This window comes from Molothrus aeneus, chromosome 10 (assembly GCF_037042795.1).
Source record: "Molothrus aeneus isolate 106 chromosome 10, BPBGC_Maene_1.0, whole genome shotgun sequence".
In the NCBI taxonomy this organism is placed as follows: Eukaryota; Metazoa; Chordata; class Aves; order Passeriformes; family Icteridae; genus Molothrus; species Molothrus aeneus.
In genome coordinates, this window is record NC_089655.1 from 10,572,857 (window position 1) to 10,589,830 (window position 16,974).

General features: G+C 38.4%; 1 protein-coding gene across 1 annotated transcript in view; it reads right to left on the bottom strand.

Moving 5' to 3' along the window:
• Window positions 1-16,974, bottom strand: part of DNER (delta/notch like EGF repeat containing) — a 108,578-nt gene that overhangs the window by 1,467 nt on the left and 90,137 nt on the right. The window contains exons 9-12 of the mRNA XM_066556649.1: window positions 12,153-12,275; window positions 10,153-10,266; window positions 8,976-9,107; window positions 5,279-5,525 (exon numbers count right to left, since the gene is read on the bottom strand). Coding sequence (XP_066412746.1) covers window positions 5,279-5,525; window positions 8,976-9,107; window positions 10,153-10,266; window positions 12,153-12,275 — 616 coding nt within the window. The remainder of the gene's footprint in view (window positions 1-5,278; window positions 5,526-8,975; window positions 9,108-10,152; window positions 10,267-12,152; window positions 12,276-16,974) is intronic.

Genomic DNA, 16,974 nt, shown 5'->3' on the forward strand with positions numbered 1-16,974 from the left:
AAGACTCTTATGCAGATTCATGATTTTCAATTTCATTCTTGCCTGTTTTCAGTGATTTAGAATTGCAGACAAAACTGAAATGGCTGAAAACATTATGATATATATGGTGAAAATTTCATTTTTCAAAGTACTTCAGTTGTCCATAAGGCTACACTAGATTCATTCCCATGCATGAATGTCTGCCTTCTTCTATAGGTTATTTTAATACATACAGACAGGTCACATTTGCTCATATCCATCAAGATGGATAAACCTGATTTTCTACAAATGAGATAAAATTTCAAGATCTGAATGAAGGAATAAATTCATGGCATCTTACTAAAGCAGAGGCAGCACTGAATTCCGAATCACCCATTTTCACCATCACTCTCAAGGGTTTAAAGGAAATAGAGCTTTTCAGAGATACTAATTATGGTGAACATTCTCCAGAGATTTCAGTCAGTCTACCTGCCCTTTCTGACAGTACAGAGCACATGGCTTGTTGCATACATGGAAGCAGGACAAAATCTGTTTTCTCCTTTAGGTCAGGGTTGACATGTGCCCCTAATTAGAGAAGGCTGAGAAGAGAGCACAGCACATGTGCAAATTGTTTATGGTCTGGTGAGCCACAGAGCTGCTCAGCCCCATTGCTTTGATCAGGTGGTTCAGAAGTCAGCCCCTGCCCAAGGCAGCAAACAAACAGAGCTATCACCAACCTCAGGTTTATGTTAAAGACAGAAGTGTTAAATGGGAGCTCTGTTCAATGGGTGTGTATCTGCTAGGATGCACAGCAGGGCTAGGCTGTCTAATTGATGGCATAAAGGAACACACAAAGCAATTATCAATACAATCTGCAGGAGGCAATGATTCGAGGACTAATCAATAGTGAAAAGCTGAGGGTTCTTGCTACAGTGTGTTCTGGATCAATTAACTGCCTGCTTACAGCAAAAGCATATACAAACAAGAGAATAAAGATTCTTTCCAGGCCAACCAAACACAAGATTATTCCTCTAACAAAGAGTATAGACTGTGTGGGGAAATCTTGATCCTGGGAAGCAGTGAGTGTAGAAAAATACTGCAGGGACACAATGGATAATAATTTTTACATTAGCTTCAATGCCATACTGTGAACAATTACGTGTTTGGGTTGGCTAACAGTGTAGCAGAAGCACTGGGGAAGTTCTTCAGGGTCAACATTTAGCTTTGGCATGTCCATTCATGGGTGATGATGGTGATATTCCAATGTGTACATCAGACATGCTTACCAGTATATAATATTACACATCACAAAGATAATCACAAAGTAAAGTATATGAAATAACAGTCAGAAAATATATTTTACAGTGAAGCATTGAACAAGAGAGACCTGTGTAGCTTGAGAGAAACTGAGGGTTCCATGACAATTCTGAGGACAGTACACATTCATTGTAGCAATTCTTGGCAGTGGCAGCTCCATGTGTGTATGTGTGACAGACACTGCAAATCAGCTTCACATTTGGAATGGCCCTGCTCCTCCACTTCCTCAGCACAACATTTCAAGAGATGGCTAACTATAGCTATTAACCTCACCATATCCACTCAAATTTTTGAGAACTTTGGACAGCTGAATCCTGAGGAAATGGTAACTTCCGACTTCTGTGGGACAGACAGAAGTTCAGAGTTTACCCAGAAACAGAATAAAGAAACCAACCACATGTTGCTACTCTGCTCAAAACCAGCAACTGACAAACTGAGTCCACAAATAAAATTTAAACAAGAGCAGTAAAAGACAGAGACCAGAAGTTAAAAAAGGAATAAAGCACATTGAGAGAAGGAAGGGATTCTTTTGGATTCCACAGGAGGAGAATGAGATTTATTTCCTCTGCATAATTCAGAGAAAAGGTCAGATGTGCAAGTGGTATTGTACCTTGCATAGAGAAATTGAGCTGTAATCCCAGAAAATTAACCCTAGCAGAGGATGTATATTAAGCAATTGGTAGGTGATGTGGAGACCAGAGTAATGTGCACGTGATCACACTTCTACAAGAAGGCAGCTGACAGATCTATGCCAGTAAGAAATGAGTGCATGCTGATGCTCATCCAATTCAGAAAGCTTAGAACAGCACAGTGGGACACAGGCAGCTCCACAGGAATGGGGAGAATACGCAGTGGAGAGAAGCTGACCCTGCTGTGACAAGAGAACTTAATCAGACTCTGATGAACCAGACTCTTCAACTGACACAGAGACAGGACAGATCAGCACGTGAAAATAGGAATTAAATAAACTCCACTGTAAGTGGTGCATGAAAGCTACTGATATCTGGGCACACACAGAACTAACTGCAGCATAGTCTGTCACCAGATAATTCATGAACTCAGTGTGAATGCTTTTCTAAAGTGAACAATTTTGTTTCAATAACAGATCTTGGTTCCATTTCAATGACATTTTATGGCTGCCATAGCCAGCAGCCTATTAGCCAACTATTTCATTACACTGCTCTCTTCCAGCTTTAGAATGTATACATTTTAACATAAAAGGACTTTTTTTGTCTGCAAAACAATTTTTTTGTCTTTACTTTCTGTATAATGGATGCTAAAGACAACTGTGCTTTTTCTGCTCAGAAAACTACCTAGTTCTGATCTGCTACTCTTAGAAATATTCCCTAGAAGTAGACATTTATTAGTAATGATCCGCAAGCACAATGGTTTTGTCTTACAGCAAATACCTTGATTAGTAAAGATCAAATTACTAAAAAAATTATCTAGGAAAAAAATGCTGAGAAACACGAACAAGCAATTTTAAAATAATTTACTGATGGTTTAACAGGCATCCACACCCCCATACACCTGCTGACTTTATCAGAAACCTTCCCTTTAAAGAAAATAATCTACTAACTTTTCCCTTGGCCTCCATTTTCCAATATTACTAGTAAGTTTTGGTGTCTAACTGTGAAAGGGAATTATTTTCAGAAAAGGCTGAACTTCCTGTTATTTGAAAGTAGATTTCTTAGATTCAGCAATTCTGAAAATTCAGATCTTTAAATATGTAGATATAAAAATTTATGAAAAAAACCTATAAAAGTTTTGCTCCTTTTCCTGGATTGAAATGACCAAAACAGTTTATATCTTTCTGAACCCAAAATATACACAACAATCTCCACAATAAACCTCCATGAATTACCTTACTTGGCAGGTCTATCTTGGATTTTTATAAGGCATCACATTGTTGGAGGCACTGAAAATTATTTGGAATTAAAACATTTCATTTGCTTTAAGTAGAAATACCTTTTCCAAGATAGGGAAACCCTCAATGGACAATAACGTAATTTCTAACTACATAATATGGATTTGAAAAACCATCATTAATCCATCCCAGTCTAAGAATTTTTTTGAAGTTGGAACACTTTGAAGAGCTACTACTCAAAGCTGTGATGTGATTAACTGAGCCTGGGGGAACGCCTCACCCATTTCACATAATTTTGATGACTTCAGCAGTGGTACAATTTAACCTATTTCATCTTCATTGAAACAGAACTGGAGCACTCAGAAAATGAATTACCAGCAATCACCAACCAATATGCACATATTTCTCCATGTTAGTGCACAGGAACATGTCTCCCTCAGTTGTTTTAAGAGCATTTTAATGGTAACACACATGAATACTCTGTTGGAATTGGAAGTGATCCTGACAAATTGAAGAAATGGGGAAAAAGAAACACCAAAAATGAAAGTTCCACCCTATTAAGAGAGGTGTCAAACACAGAAGAAACCATACTGGCTAGGAAGCAAAATGACACAGTGGATCTTGGGGTGAGGAAAAGGTCTCACAGGTCACAAAAGTATGTCATTTGTCACTAGAAAGGAAAAAAAAAGAAAAGAAAAGAAAACCAAAAACCAAGCAAGTTTATTTTTCAGATGCCTGAACAGGAATGCCATATATAAGATGCAGGAGGCGATTACTCAGTTTATTTGGTGCACCTAAATCTTCAGAGAGAGAACTACTTCCTGTTTTAGGGACTCCCCTTCAAAAAAGAAAAAGAAGATAAATATTATCTGGAGTGTGTCCCAGGAAGGCAATAAGAAAGCTGACATGATCTGGGAGGGGATACTGAAAGAATGGGCTAGTTAAACCTAGGAAAGAAAAAAAGTTGTTTCGATTTGTTTGTTTTCATCATATAAGAGAAGTGGGGAGGGCTCAGCACCTGATATACAAGTGATAAGAACGTGATACATTATCCTTCATGACAGCCTGAAGAGCAGTAAGAAAGAAGCAGCCAGGTTAATAGCAAAGAAAATCCAGGTTAAATTTTAGGAAAGCCCTTTCTAAATCTACTCAACTCCTTTGGAAGTTTTTAAACACAATTGTTGGCAGGGAGCTAGGTATATTTAATGCCATATTAGTGCCATGGCTTACACTTGAGCTCTCAAATCCTTTCCACTTCTGCTTTTGGATTATTCTGACACTCAATGCCCTGCCTTGCAAGTGCTCCATTAAATTTCAAAGTTAAAAAACTACTGTCTCTAGGAAAGCAAGTAAGAAAGGCAAATAGGAGCACAAAAATGAGTGATGTGAAGAGCTTCTCACTGAATAATCTGGTAAATCAGTCACAAAAATCAATGTGCCTTGCCTGTCTGATCATATTACTTGTGCGTAGCAGTTAAAGAATCTTTACATTCCTAACAGATCTGACAGGCTAAGAACTCTGCATCTGTCCCACTTTACCAGTTACACCAAATAAAGTCAGAATAACTCTGTTTTCAAGGAGTTTTGCTGTATTGTCACACATTGTCACAGACATATTTTATGAAAAATCCTTTTGTTAGGATTTTTTCTCCTGAGAAGCTGAGAGGCCTCAAATGAAATGTAAACAATAATTATCTGCTGCTGTGGAATGCAACAGGTGCATCTTTGATTTGTCTCATGCAGTTGTTTTTAATTAATGGCCAATCACAGTCCATCTGTCTCAGACTCTCTGGTCAGTCACAAGATTTTATTTCCATTCCTTTCTATTCCTTGCTAGCCTTCTGATGAAATCCTTTCTTCTATTCTTTAGCGTAGTTTTAGTATAGAGTTTTCTTTTAATATATATTATATCATAAAGTATTAAATCAGCCTTCTGAAACATGGAGTCCAGATTCTCATCTCTTCCCTTGTCCCTGTGAGCACACCCACATGGCCTCAGGTGAGAGCAGTGAGCAGTGCTGGTGCTTTCCCAGCAGAGTAGCGCGCTGGCTCTGCCAACAGCACTTGGGGGCACCATGCACGGACTGAATGGCACCTGAGCACAGCTGCCAGGACATCAGCATCCCCAGCACGAACCTGGCGTGTCGGATGGAGGCGATGGCACTGCTGAACTCGCTGTCAATGCTCCTGCAGTTGTAGAACTCCTCGTAGGCTGGCCTGGAGGAGCCCTGGTACTCGATGCGGCTGATGCGGCAGATGCCCACGATGAGGATGATCAGCATCAGCACAAAGGCCACGCACAGCGCCCCGATGATGATGTACAGGGAGTGACGAGGCATGTTGGTCAGGCTCTCTGCCATATGCCCAGACTTCCACTGCAGATCTGCCAGTAAGAAATATAAGGTTATCATTAATTAATAATTTATATCCGTCCTGCTGAATAGAACTACTTTAAGATATGCATTTTCAATAGCTAAGACTTTTGAAACTATGGAGAGAGGTAATTTGAACTTTCCCAGGCTCTGTTACCAATACACCACCAGGCCTGACATGCAACAATTTTGAATAGTACTATGTTGAACCTTCACCCACTTTTTTCTGCTGATTTTTAAGGTCATATAGGAACACCTATCTAGCTTGATCTCCTGTGTAACCCAAGTAACAGAAAATCCAGTTATTCTTGCATTATGTTATTTTTATATTACAGGCTCTCTAAAGGCAGGCAGGTTTTATGCAAAAGCTTCTAGGAAACAACCAGTTCTCTTGTGCAGTTTGTTCCAATAGTGAAGTCTTCCACTAAAATGTGTTATTTAAGATGTACTAAACACACTTGCTCTGTAATTTGAAACGCAGACTTTCTTATGCCTATCTCCACCAAACTGCAGAGACTTCAGCATTTCAAGGACAAAAAGGATACCTACAGTAGGGAGCTCATTGGAGTCTTTTCCCAAGCATAATTTCCCTGAGATTCTCAAAGCAGACCTTAAAGTAAAGCCAATCTGGAAGAGGCTTCCTGCATTTATGTATTCCAGATCTTCTATATAAATATTCTTGATCCCCAAACTTTATCTATGCCAAACAGATTTTCTATCAATTGCCTATGTCCTCAGATCTGTTTCTCTCTAGCATGGGTCAGAATATTTCTAATTAACCTGTACTTCCCTCCAGGGTTCATTTTTGGCAGCCTATGGTCTCATATTATTTCAAAACAGGAACAGACTTGAATCATCCTGACTACAGAAATGTAGCACTCTGCAAAAGTTATTTCTAGTTGGTGCCTGTTCCTTTTTCAAATGTACTTCTGCTTTGCACTGATTTAGAATCTCCCTTTCCTCAATCACAAACAGGCTGGGCACAGGGCTTCCAAGTACATGCTTTGGGAGGTTAAGATATTCTCAGAAGCCACCTCTCAAAGATGCTGATGATGGCAGATAATTCAAGCACCTGAGCTGAAATCTCCAGTTCAGCAGCAGTGGATAAAATCTGGATCTACAGTAGAAATACAGGAAATGTACAAGGACAGGAAAAAAAAATCTGTTTTAGAGGCAGGTGGTGAGAAAGGCCAAAGCTGTAACATGTGGGATTCAGATGGGCAGAGTTTGGGGAAATGGCTGCTCTTTGTCACAATAGTGAAAGCTGTCCTGGAGCACCTCCCAGCTCAGGGGTGCTCAGACTTTGTCCACAAATGGGAGCTGAGTTTAAGGACTGGCTGTTTGTTTCTCTTATCTTCTTCAGAGGTCAGTAAAGTTTTGATCAGCCTGAATCATTCAGTGATTTAATGTTCCTAAGGCTCTGTTACTGCAGTTTGCCCAGTGAGGATATGAGGGAGGGAATCCAGCTGTGCTCTGGGCAGTTTGGGATGGGCTTCTATTTCTGTTCTGCAGCACATTTGTCACACACAGTGTTTTCTGTCAGGCTGTCAGACTAGGCTGAATTCAGATCTAATGTGTGCAGATATATTGCAAGACATCTCTGATTTAGATTCCATGTCTTCCATCTTTGGATGACAAAGATGAGAAAAATTTCTTCCCTTTTTCCTCACCGTATCAAAATATAAAGATTAACATCTTATACTCCAGAGATTAGAAATAGCATATGACAGCCCAAAATCACAGCATTTTCAGTTGTTATATTAAAATTCATAAAATTAATTAGGAATAAGATTTCAATGCACACCATGGTCAATACTAGAAATTCTTCATAATGTCAGTTTTCAAGTAACCACATGGTTTGGCTTACCTCAGTAACTACATTAATAATTACTAATGTGGCAAAGGTAATGATATTAACAAATAACCAGCAGGCATTAGAGAATTCATATGAGACATTTGTAAGCATTTTTACAGTGAATGCTCCATTAACTTTTTAGGGAAATGCATTTAATTTTGAAAGAAAGAATATCCTCTTTATAATTAAGACCAATTTAATCCTATTTAATTGGAATTGCTAATACTGGTAAGGATCATAAGATGATATTAAAAAATATCACAATTCATCCAGACAACATACATCTTATCTAGTTTGTTGTATATACAACACTTGGAAATTAAAAAGAACAGTCTGACAAGAAGATAACCCTGAAATCCTGTTAAGGTAGTCACTTCAAGCAGCTAAACCAGCTGGTGAAAAAACTATAAATAGGGTGGTTCTACAAAAATGATTAAGTAGCAATAGCCTCCTTCATGGTCAGGAACAGAAAATCACAAAGGATAAAATGTGATCTACTTAGTCAAATGCCACCCAAACACCAGTTTCTTGATAAGTCTGGCTTTGTGTCTTTTTCTGGCATTCAGAGGGACAGTCCAATACAAAGTCAGTATGCCATGTTTAAATTTAATTTCCATCACATTATTACCATTATGTACAAACTGCTGAAATAAAATAAATATGACAAAGAGAACTGGAAAGATGAACAGAAGCACATTTACTGATAGATTCAAACTTTAGAGCTCAAAGGATTCCACTGCACCATTGTCTCAAGTCTCCATTGTCATTGTCTCCAGTGAGTTCAGAAGTGCTGCACCTGTTTATAAAAGAGCTGGATATGGCCTATCTAGAGATGATTAGAAGTAAGTTCCCATCAGCTTCTTAATTCACAACTCAGGGAAAGACAGTGAGTACAAAGATCTTCACATGGCTACTTCATCCTTTCTGCCTCTCCTGGACTCTCCACTGTGCCATAAGGATGCCCTTACAGTGAAGTTTCTCTCTAAAATGAGAAAGAAGACCACATTGAAGCTGTTCCTTCCAGTGGAACCTCTCTTAAGTCTTACTGAATGCTTTGGAAAGATTTGGTCTTGGACCCCTTCTTCTTTCTAACAAATTTGGTGGAAATTAGCCTATGTAGTTATTCCTGAAAAAGTTGTTAAATGCCTGCACACACAAATTACAGAAGAATTACACCAGTTTCCTTAGGTAAGCAAGTTCCAAGTTGTTTTGCTGAGACATCACTAGAGCTGCAGGTGCTCAGAACTCAATACAAGCCTGTTAGGAATGTGCTTATACTGCTATGGAACACACTTGACCCAAAGTGTGCAGAGAGGCTGTGAAGCATGAGCACAGTTAAAATGCAAACCAAGTGCCCAGCTCTGCGACAACATCCCTGACAGTCTAGTCTGACACATCTCAAAGTAGGGTGCCCAGAAAAAGAAGTTTTTACCTTTCACAACCACTTTTGAAATGCTATGGCCAAAAATAAAATGAATTTACCATGATTTTGTTCATTTACATATGATTCAGAGTATTTGTGCAGATAGGTATTTAGAGATAAAGAAAAAGTTCCTTTAATGTAACTTACAGTTTTTAGAAATGCTTAGAGACCTCCAAAACTTACGTATTTCACAGTTTGCACCGACCCATCCATGAGGACAATGGCAGGTGTAACCACCAGGCTGATCTATGCAAGTTCCAGCATGGTGACATGGGTTGCTGTCACAGTCATTTACATCAATTTCACAGTCTTCACCTTTCATAGGGAAAGAAACCCAAAACCAGAATTATGTATGACAGGTGCCTGATGTAGCAAGTACATCCTCAGTCATTGAACTTCTCTCTTGCTGCAAAGCTCCTTATAGTGCAATACATCTTTATTCTCAGAACATCAAAAGAATTCCAAGAAGGAAGTATTATCCTTATTCAACAGGGTGAAAATAAAGCCTGAGGACTAAGGGACTTGATAACCTCACACAGACTCTGTCTCATTTCTCTAAATATAATTTCCATCCCAAGAAATGTGGTATAACAGACAATCATGGATATTCTGATATGCTATGCAATTATGTAGATAATCAGTGCCTGAGAAACTGACAGGGTACAATGGAAAGCTAATTCTTTTCCAAAGAATGTCTTTAGCTGGAAGAGATCAAAAAGTACAATTTGACCTATAAACCAGCTATGAATGGGTTTACCTATTACTCTCACATTGTATATTACCTTACATGACTAACAGAACATTACATTGTAAATTATCTTGACATCAGATATTTGGATTATGCCAATCACATCAGTCTAAGTACAAGGCCAAAAGATTAAATGAGTTTCTTACCAGTACTCTGAAAGTGTAAATTGATTCATAACAAGTACTTTAGGGCTTTCAGCAATTGCATATTAAGATAATGGAATAAGAGGTTTCTTGAGCACACAGAAACTAAGGTCACTGTTAAAATATTTTTCATTTTCAACAGTGTCCAATTAGTATAGTGGGTTACCTGGAAATCTTCAAAACACTATTTTTAAAATGCAGTCTAGTCTCAAGTAGCAAGGTCATAAGCCATGTTAAATAGCTGTTAGCTTTGTGAAGTCACTTTAGTAACAGACCTTTTTTGCTACAAAGTTCGAAGCAGATGTAAGTAATATCAAAAGTTTTTCATTGTCACTAGACTGCTCACAATACAGCAAAGCCCACATTAATTCCTTTCTTGAACAGACACAGTCTTACTTGGTATTTGTCTTCCTATAGACACAGTGAACAATGACAGCTAGATGTTCTGTGTAACACACAAATCACTTGCCTGCATATCCAGGTGCACAAATGCACGTAGCATTCAGACCTTCACTGTCACAAGTGCCACCGTTCTGGCAGTTGATGTTAACACAAGGATCTTTGTATAATTCACAGTGCCTTCCTGAAAAGGAAAAATCAGTAATTGCCATTGACATGACTGATATGGGCAGCATGGAATCAGTACATGTGATAACTTGACTTCACCAGGATGAGTGTGCAGACTCCAAACCTGTCCTTCTGGGCTAATGATGCCACTAAAGCCACATGGTTTATGCTGGCTAAACTTTTTACACATGTGCCTCCTCTCTGCTCTTCCCACAGCTTTGGGCTAGGAGAGGCAATTTCTGCTTAGAACTATTGGATGTCTACGAAAATCCATGTACTGAAGCATAAACAGATCAGTTACCTAAAATTCTTCAGTAACATGTCAACAATAATTGTCTTGACTAAGAATTTTATGTAATAACTTATTTAATACCATAGATAAGCATTCAGATGCCTCTCATTACTTGTTGCTGGAAATGAGGAATATTACTAAGGTAATAAAAAAAATAATTTTTAAATGTATGGTTAAAAATACATAACTGGATGGCTCTACTTCATGCCACTACCTTCACTCTTTCATGCCCAGTGTAGGTCTTGTGAATCCAGCAGGTTTGCCCTGCAGAAGACAGTGCAAGCTGCACCTGGTATACAAAACATGTAACACAGCATATTCCCACCTAGGGACCAGGAGAGAGAATCTAATGCCACTGCTACATGCATTATGTCTTGGGGTCTACTATTCAGATAAAAGTTATATGGTGCCACTGAGCTCCCCAAGTACTGCAATGATGGGAGCTCAGTGATCAGCAGAAGCTGCTTCCAGGACCAGATGCCCCCTGCTTTCATTTCCAGCGCGATGTGCTGTGCACACAGTGCTTGCAGCTCCACCAACAGGTCGGGTGAGAAGATAAATATTATGGTGAACATTATGATTAAGTGCTGCTTAAACTGTCATGAAAAGCTAAGGGTCATTTCCTCACCAGGCCTCTAAAATGATGAATTCTGTATCTATAGTTAAAGAGCAGTGCAATCACCAGTGTGAAACACATATTTAGCCTCAAGCAGCTGTTAAGTGAGCGTTACTTATCAGCACAGATAAGGATTGATATGCTTAATGAGAAAATGCTAGAGCAATGTTCCTTAAAACACAGTCATTCTGTTAGAATATTTATTTCTTTATAATCCTAATAGCATGTAAAGTGACATTCAAAGTGTCCTCACGATTCAACACAGAATACACTAAAAAAGCGTCACTTTAGCCTTCCCCACAAGGACTTCTCACAGACCACTGATATGTGCTAATTTGTTTAGAGCTGAAATCTGCTGCGAGAGAAAAGATTTTGTATAGCCAAACAAATGCTATTCTCATCTATTTTATAAATTACTTCAAAAATGCCAAAGCTAGATTCCATTTGAACACAGATCTAAGAATAGCTGCAGTTAACATGGAAATGCAGTCACAGACCTACTACCCTCTCTGGGCTTTACAGTCCTCTAAATGAACAATCAAGATAAAGCTTTTATTTTTACTCCTTTGTGCTAATCTATTTCAAATACTAATCTTTCGTTATTATGTTTTAGCTCACTTCACTGGAGAAAATAAAAAATAATTTGAAAGCTCTCTGTGTAAAGGCTCCAACAACAACTGATGAAAAAGTCTATTTAACGTTATGGTTTTTTTTTTTAATCTCATCACTTTCTAACATATCATAAAAAAGCAGAAAAAACTATACCTGAGAAAAACAGAGAAAAATCCATTTGTGCCCAGACCAGGACATGCATTATTCACAGAGGAGCTAAATCTTAACTATTAATTTGAATAAAGATTAAGGGATCAGGATCAATACTGACGTTTGTCTCTGTTAATTTTACATGAGGGATATATTTCTGCTCAGGATATGGTATCTCTGTAACAGAACCTGCCACAAAAACTGCAGAGAACAATTGCAAAGCCCAGCCTACCTTCATATTCAGCAAGGCAGACGCACTCGTAGCTGTTGACGAGGTCTCTGCAGGTGGCTCCGTTCTGGCAGGGTGCAGAGAGGCATTCATTATATTCCTCCTCACAGTAAAGGCCATGGTAACCTAAATCATATGAAGGGGAAACAAAAATAGTTATGAAACACTTTGCAGTAAAAATTAACAATTAGGCAACTATAGACCGTGGGGAGATGCTTGTTTATTTAAATATACTGTGCAAACTGATATTTGTTAAGACATTGATTTTAAAGGCATCTGTTCCCCAGGTGAAAATTACCAAGAAAATACTGGAAGCACAGTATTCTGAGAGAATTCCCAGCTCCAGTGATAAACCACAATGAGGTGTAAGGATGGAGGCTGGTGGCAGAGGTCAGTTAAAAGAAATACAGGAATATTGACTATCTCCCAGCTCCTTTGGATCCTTGCATCAAAGCCACTGTTCATCAAGAGACAATAATTGTATAACAGGAGTTAGAATGATTACGTGTTTTAGCATTAATGCTGTACAATGTCAAAGCACTGCAGAAGCATTAAGGTACTTTCATCTTTACAGTAGTTCCAAGCCATAGGTAGGTACTATGGGCTGATTAGGTAAACATAGAAAGCAGAAGCAGAGAAAAGCTACATGGCCTGTTAACAGCCACTGAGTAATTGGTATTATGAGATAAGAAGGAAGGAGTTAATTCACATGAAAACAGCACCTTTTTCATGATTTAGTGTGCCACACAATCAATAGTCTTAACAGTAGTTGAAATTAGAGACTTAGAGTAGTCTATGATATAATACCAGGCACTGGAACTGTGTTCATGTGCTTATAAAAGCTTGATTTCCTCATTACATTAAAAAAAATAAAAATTAAATGAATGGACATACAATTAATAAATATGCAATGGGCATGAATACAGATGCCAAGAAAAAGGCCTAAAATACAAAGTGTAGATTCTTCAGTGTGATTTTACTTCTTAAAGTAATCTCTAGTTAGTAGCAAAATTCAGATATGAAAGGAGGGTATCTTTCATGAACACAGAACCAAAGAGAGGGGCATATTCTCCTAGTAAGTCGCAATCAATCTATATTTAGCATCCTGGTCTAAATATTCCCCAAAATTCTCATAGAATAATAGAAAATAGGATAAATGCTGCCTCTTCAGACAATATTTGCATTTACCCTCTCCCTCCATACAATGGATAATTCAAAACAAAATTTTTTGAAGATACAACTGTTAGTACTAGTCAAGATATATAGACAATACCATCCATTATGATTCTCAAAAAATCTCCCTTTGATAGGAAATAGTTGGGCTAGAAAGGTATTAAGAAACGTTTCAGAACCACTTTCTCCAAAGCTGTCAGCCAGGCAATAAAGAATTAATTATGCTAAATGTTATGGATTTTCTTGCTAGCCTACAATGAGGTTTATCTAGTTTATGAGTATATGAAATATTCTTATGTAGTGAGATCTGTAGCCAACACATAAAAACCACCAAAATCAGATGGGAGAATCAGTAAGAAAAACAGATGGGAATTCCCAGTGTTTAACACCAATGTAAAGAGATACTCTCGGAAAAAATGTTTCCCACTTCTCACCTTTCCAAGAGAAGGAAGGGAATTTGTGACTAAATAGCTGTCTGGTTTCCAAAATCAATATGAACGATGGTATCACCTCCTCAGGCTGCAGCCAGCCCACGCTGTCAGGCACTGCACACAGCCAGGAAAGATGTTTCCTCTCTCCACGAGAGGGCAGGTCTCACCCACACACAATTTCACCCTCACATCCTCATTCTGGGGCCAGCAGCCTCCTTCTGCTGGAACTGCTGGGATGGAGAACATTCCACTGTGGGACCACCTGAGGGAAAGGCATGCTTCTCCTCAGGGAAATAAGAGCTACCTTGTCATTCTTAATGAGCATTTCTCCTGGTATTACTGCTTTTAAATTATACTGATACATAAACCCTGTAGTACACTGAATTCATACAGATATCTTCAAAAAGACTACATAAATAATTTATACATTTTTGTTGAAGAATTGAGATTGAAACAGGAGCATTTTTCATAAATCACTTCAGAGTAATGGATTTTAGTGTAGCTGCTTCCTCTCCTTCTAGAAGTGTTACGACTCTGCTGCTTTTTATGTTCCCAGCCAATGCCAAATGCAGCTCCTTGCCTCTTTTGTGGTGTGCAATATTTCTGTGGATGTATTCAGAAAGAAAGAAAATATACCTACATTAACAACACTTCTCCATATACTGTGTCCTGAACAGGATAAAAAAAAAACCCACAGGAGGCATTGCAGCTTCAAAAAAGGGCATCTTTTCCAGGCCACATGAAACTGGAAAAACCTTTAGTACTAGAATCTTCATGAACTCAAGCAGAACCTGAAAATGAAGGTTCAATTCTTATGTGTTCTCTTCAGAGGCTGAGGAATGCATAGGGAACCTAAAAAAACCCTAAAATAGAGATGTCCCTATGTAACCCCTTTTCCCTCTATGTGGCCATCCCACTGGTACTACCCACTGCTACTGGATTTTACAAAAGCAGAAACAGATCTGTTGCCATTCTCCTCTTGGTCCCCAAACTCTTCTTCCCCTTTCTTGAGCAACTGGGAGGGTGCCTCGAAGAGAGCAGGTTATTTTCCTGATAGAATTAAAATCTCATTGCTTTCTAACATATTATAAAAACAGCAGAAAAAACTACACCTGAGAACAGAGAAAATCCCGTTGTGCCCAGGCATGGCCTTCAGTTACGTGCTGAACTGCACTGTCTTCGTACATAGCTGTTAAAAACTGCAGAGAAAATGGGAAAGGGAGCCCACAATCTGTGTCACACAGGCTGATGAGAAGAAGACATGGGGTTTGTCAAAGCCTTCAAGAGCAAAAGATACAGCAGAATAATCTCTCAAGAATATCTGCACTATCAGGTTAACAAAAGAAAGAGGCAAAAGCTTACTCTCCCTTTAGAAATCAATAAAGAACAAAGCTGAAATCTTTTTAGCCTTTTTAGACATTAACCCCTCAATAGTGACTCCCTGAGCTTATCCATACTTAACATTTCACCCAATCAAGGCAGCAGAACATAAATCCCATCTTTATGGGAAGGCCTGATGGGGTACAATGCAAGCCAGCTCTATTGTGCAGGGAACAGCATCAGTTCATACTTATGGCTGTTCACTAACACGAATGTGTTATTGTTGCATGTCATATAGCCAGGAAATAAATGTGTACACTTAAATCTGAGCTTATACAGCAATTAAATAAGAGAGAAGAATACTCCAGATGGCAGGAAGGTAGGAAGCCATGCTCACCAGCCATTATCAGATTGCATGAAAGGTTGTCTTAATGTAGAAGTGGAAACAAGATGAGGAAACAGAAGCAATAAAGGGCTCAGAGACAGTCAGGAACTAGAATTAACCTGAAGTCACTTCTTTCAGAGCTCACATATCCTGCCCCAGTTACAAAATGTGGGAATGGAAAAGACAGAGAAAAGAAAAATTGCAACTGCTGCAGACAAATCTTGCTCTGGCCTCTGCAAAGGCACTAAAATTAACTTATGCTCCTAGAACTATCTATTAAGCTGCATGAGCAGTGAAATCAAGGGAACATACTCCATGGTACTACTTCTAAAGTTGCAGCCAATTTTATACACTGCAGCACTTTTTATGAAACTCCTCTCTTCTTTCTTTTTCCCAAATGTTCTATATATGCCATCATATATATCCATATAGAAGGCAGGTGTTAATGTCTGTACATGTGCTGTGCAGTTTCAAAATCTGTGTCTTTAAAAAATCCAAATCCAAAACCTTACTGTGATTTTAAGCCATGCAATTTCTAGCTACATTTCTCTGCTTTGGATCAGACAAAACTAAAAATACTATATTAAATATTTGCATTGGAAATTTATAAAACAATTGCATATAAAGAGTAAAAACGTTTATCAGGAGGAGGAAACTGTTTTGGGATCCAGGGAATAAATAAATATTCTACAAACAGACACAAAGGGTTCCCACTGGTTTCACCAACCAGATGAGAAGCCAGCAAATGAGCACAAGAACTTTTATTAGAATTAGTTCTTTAATATGAGGTAAGAAGTAAAACAGGAAACAACCTCTGAATCTAATGTCCAAACATTAAGTATTTCTTTGTTACCTGTAAAGGGTGAGGTGATAAGTGCTAATAATTGGGGTGTGTAAGCATAGAAATACAGATTTAAGGTAAGGTTTCAAGTGCAATTGAAAAATCACACACACAGTACAAAGCAGGTATGGTTGCATACGCTTGGGAGCTCCACAGAGCCCCTCAGCAGACATTCATGTGCAACTTGGAAAGAACTTACACACTTTTCCTTCCACTCTGAAAATAGGAACATTCAAAATATTAGACTGCTTTCCAAGTTAGCTTATACAAATTAGCTTTCCTCTACAAGCTATTAGATGAAAGCCCACAATGAAAGCCAGCACACACACACAAAAAAAATTAGTAGCAAATGTCTGGTTGTTCATGTTCTGCAAATTTTGTAGCTATGCAAGTATAACTACTATCATTTATCATTCTTCCAATCTGTACACTGGCCAAAGAAACAAAGAAGCCAAACTGCCTACCAAGCAAGGAGACTTGCACAGACCTTGGACTAATTGGAACAATTTAAAATTCCTCTTTTATTTAATTTTTGAGACAGAAGTACCACAGACGAAAATCCAAAATCCAACTGACACTGTAAAACAGTGCTTAAAGGAAGGACAGCGTTAGGTCACACGTATAAGCAAAACTCTTAGGCACTTTGTTTCTGTATTAGAAAATTATATCCTCTGT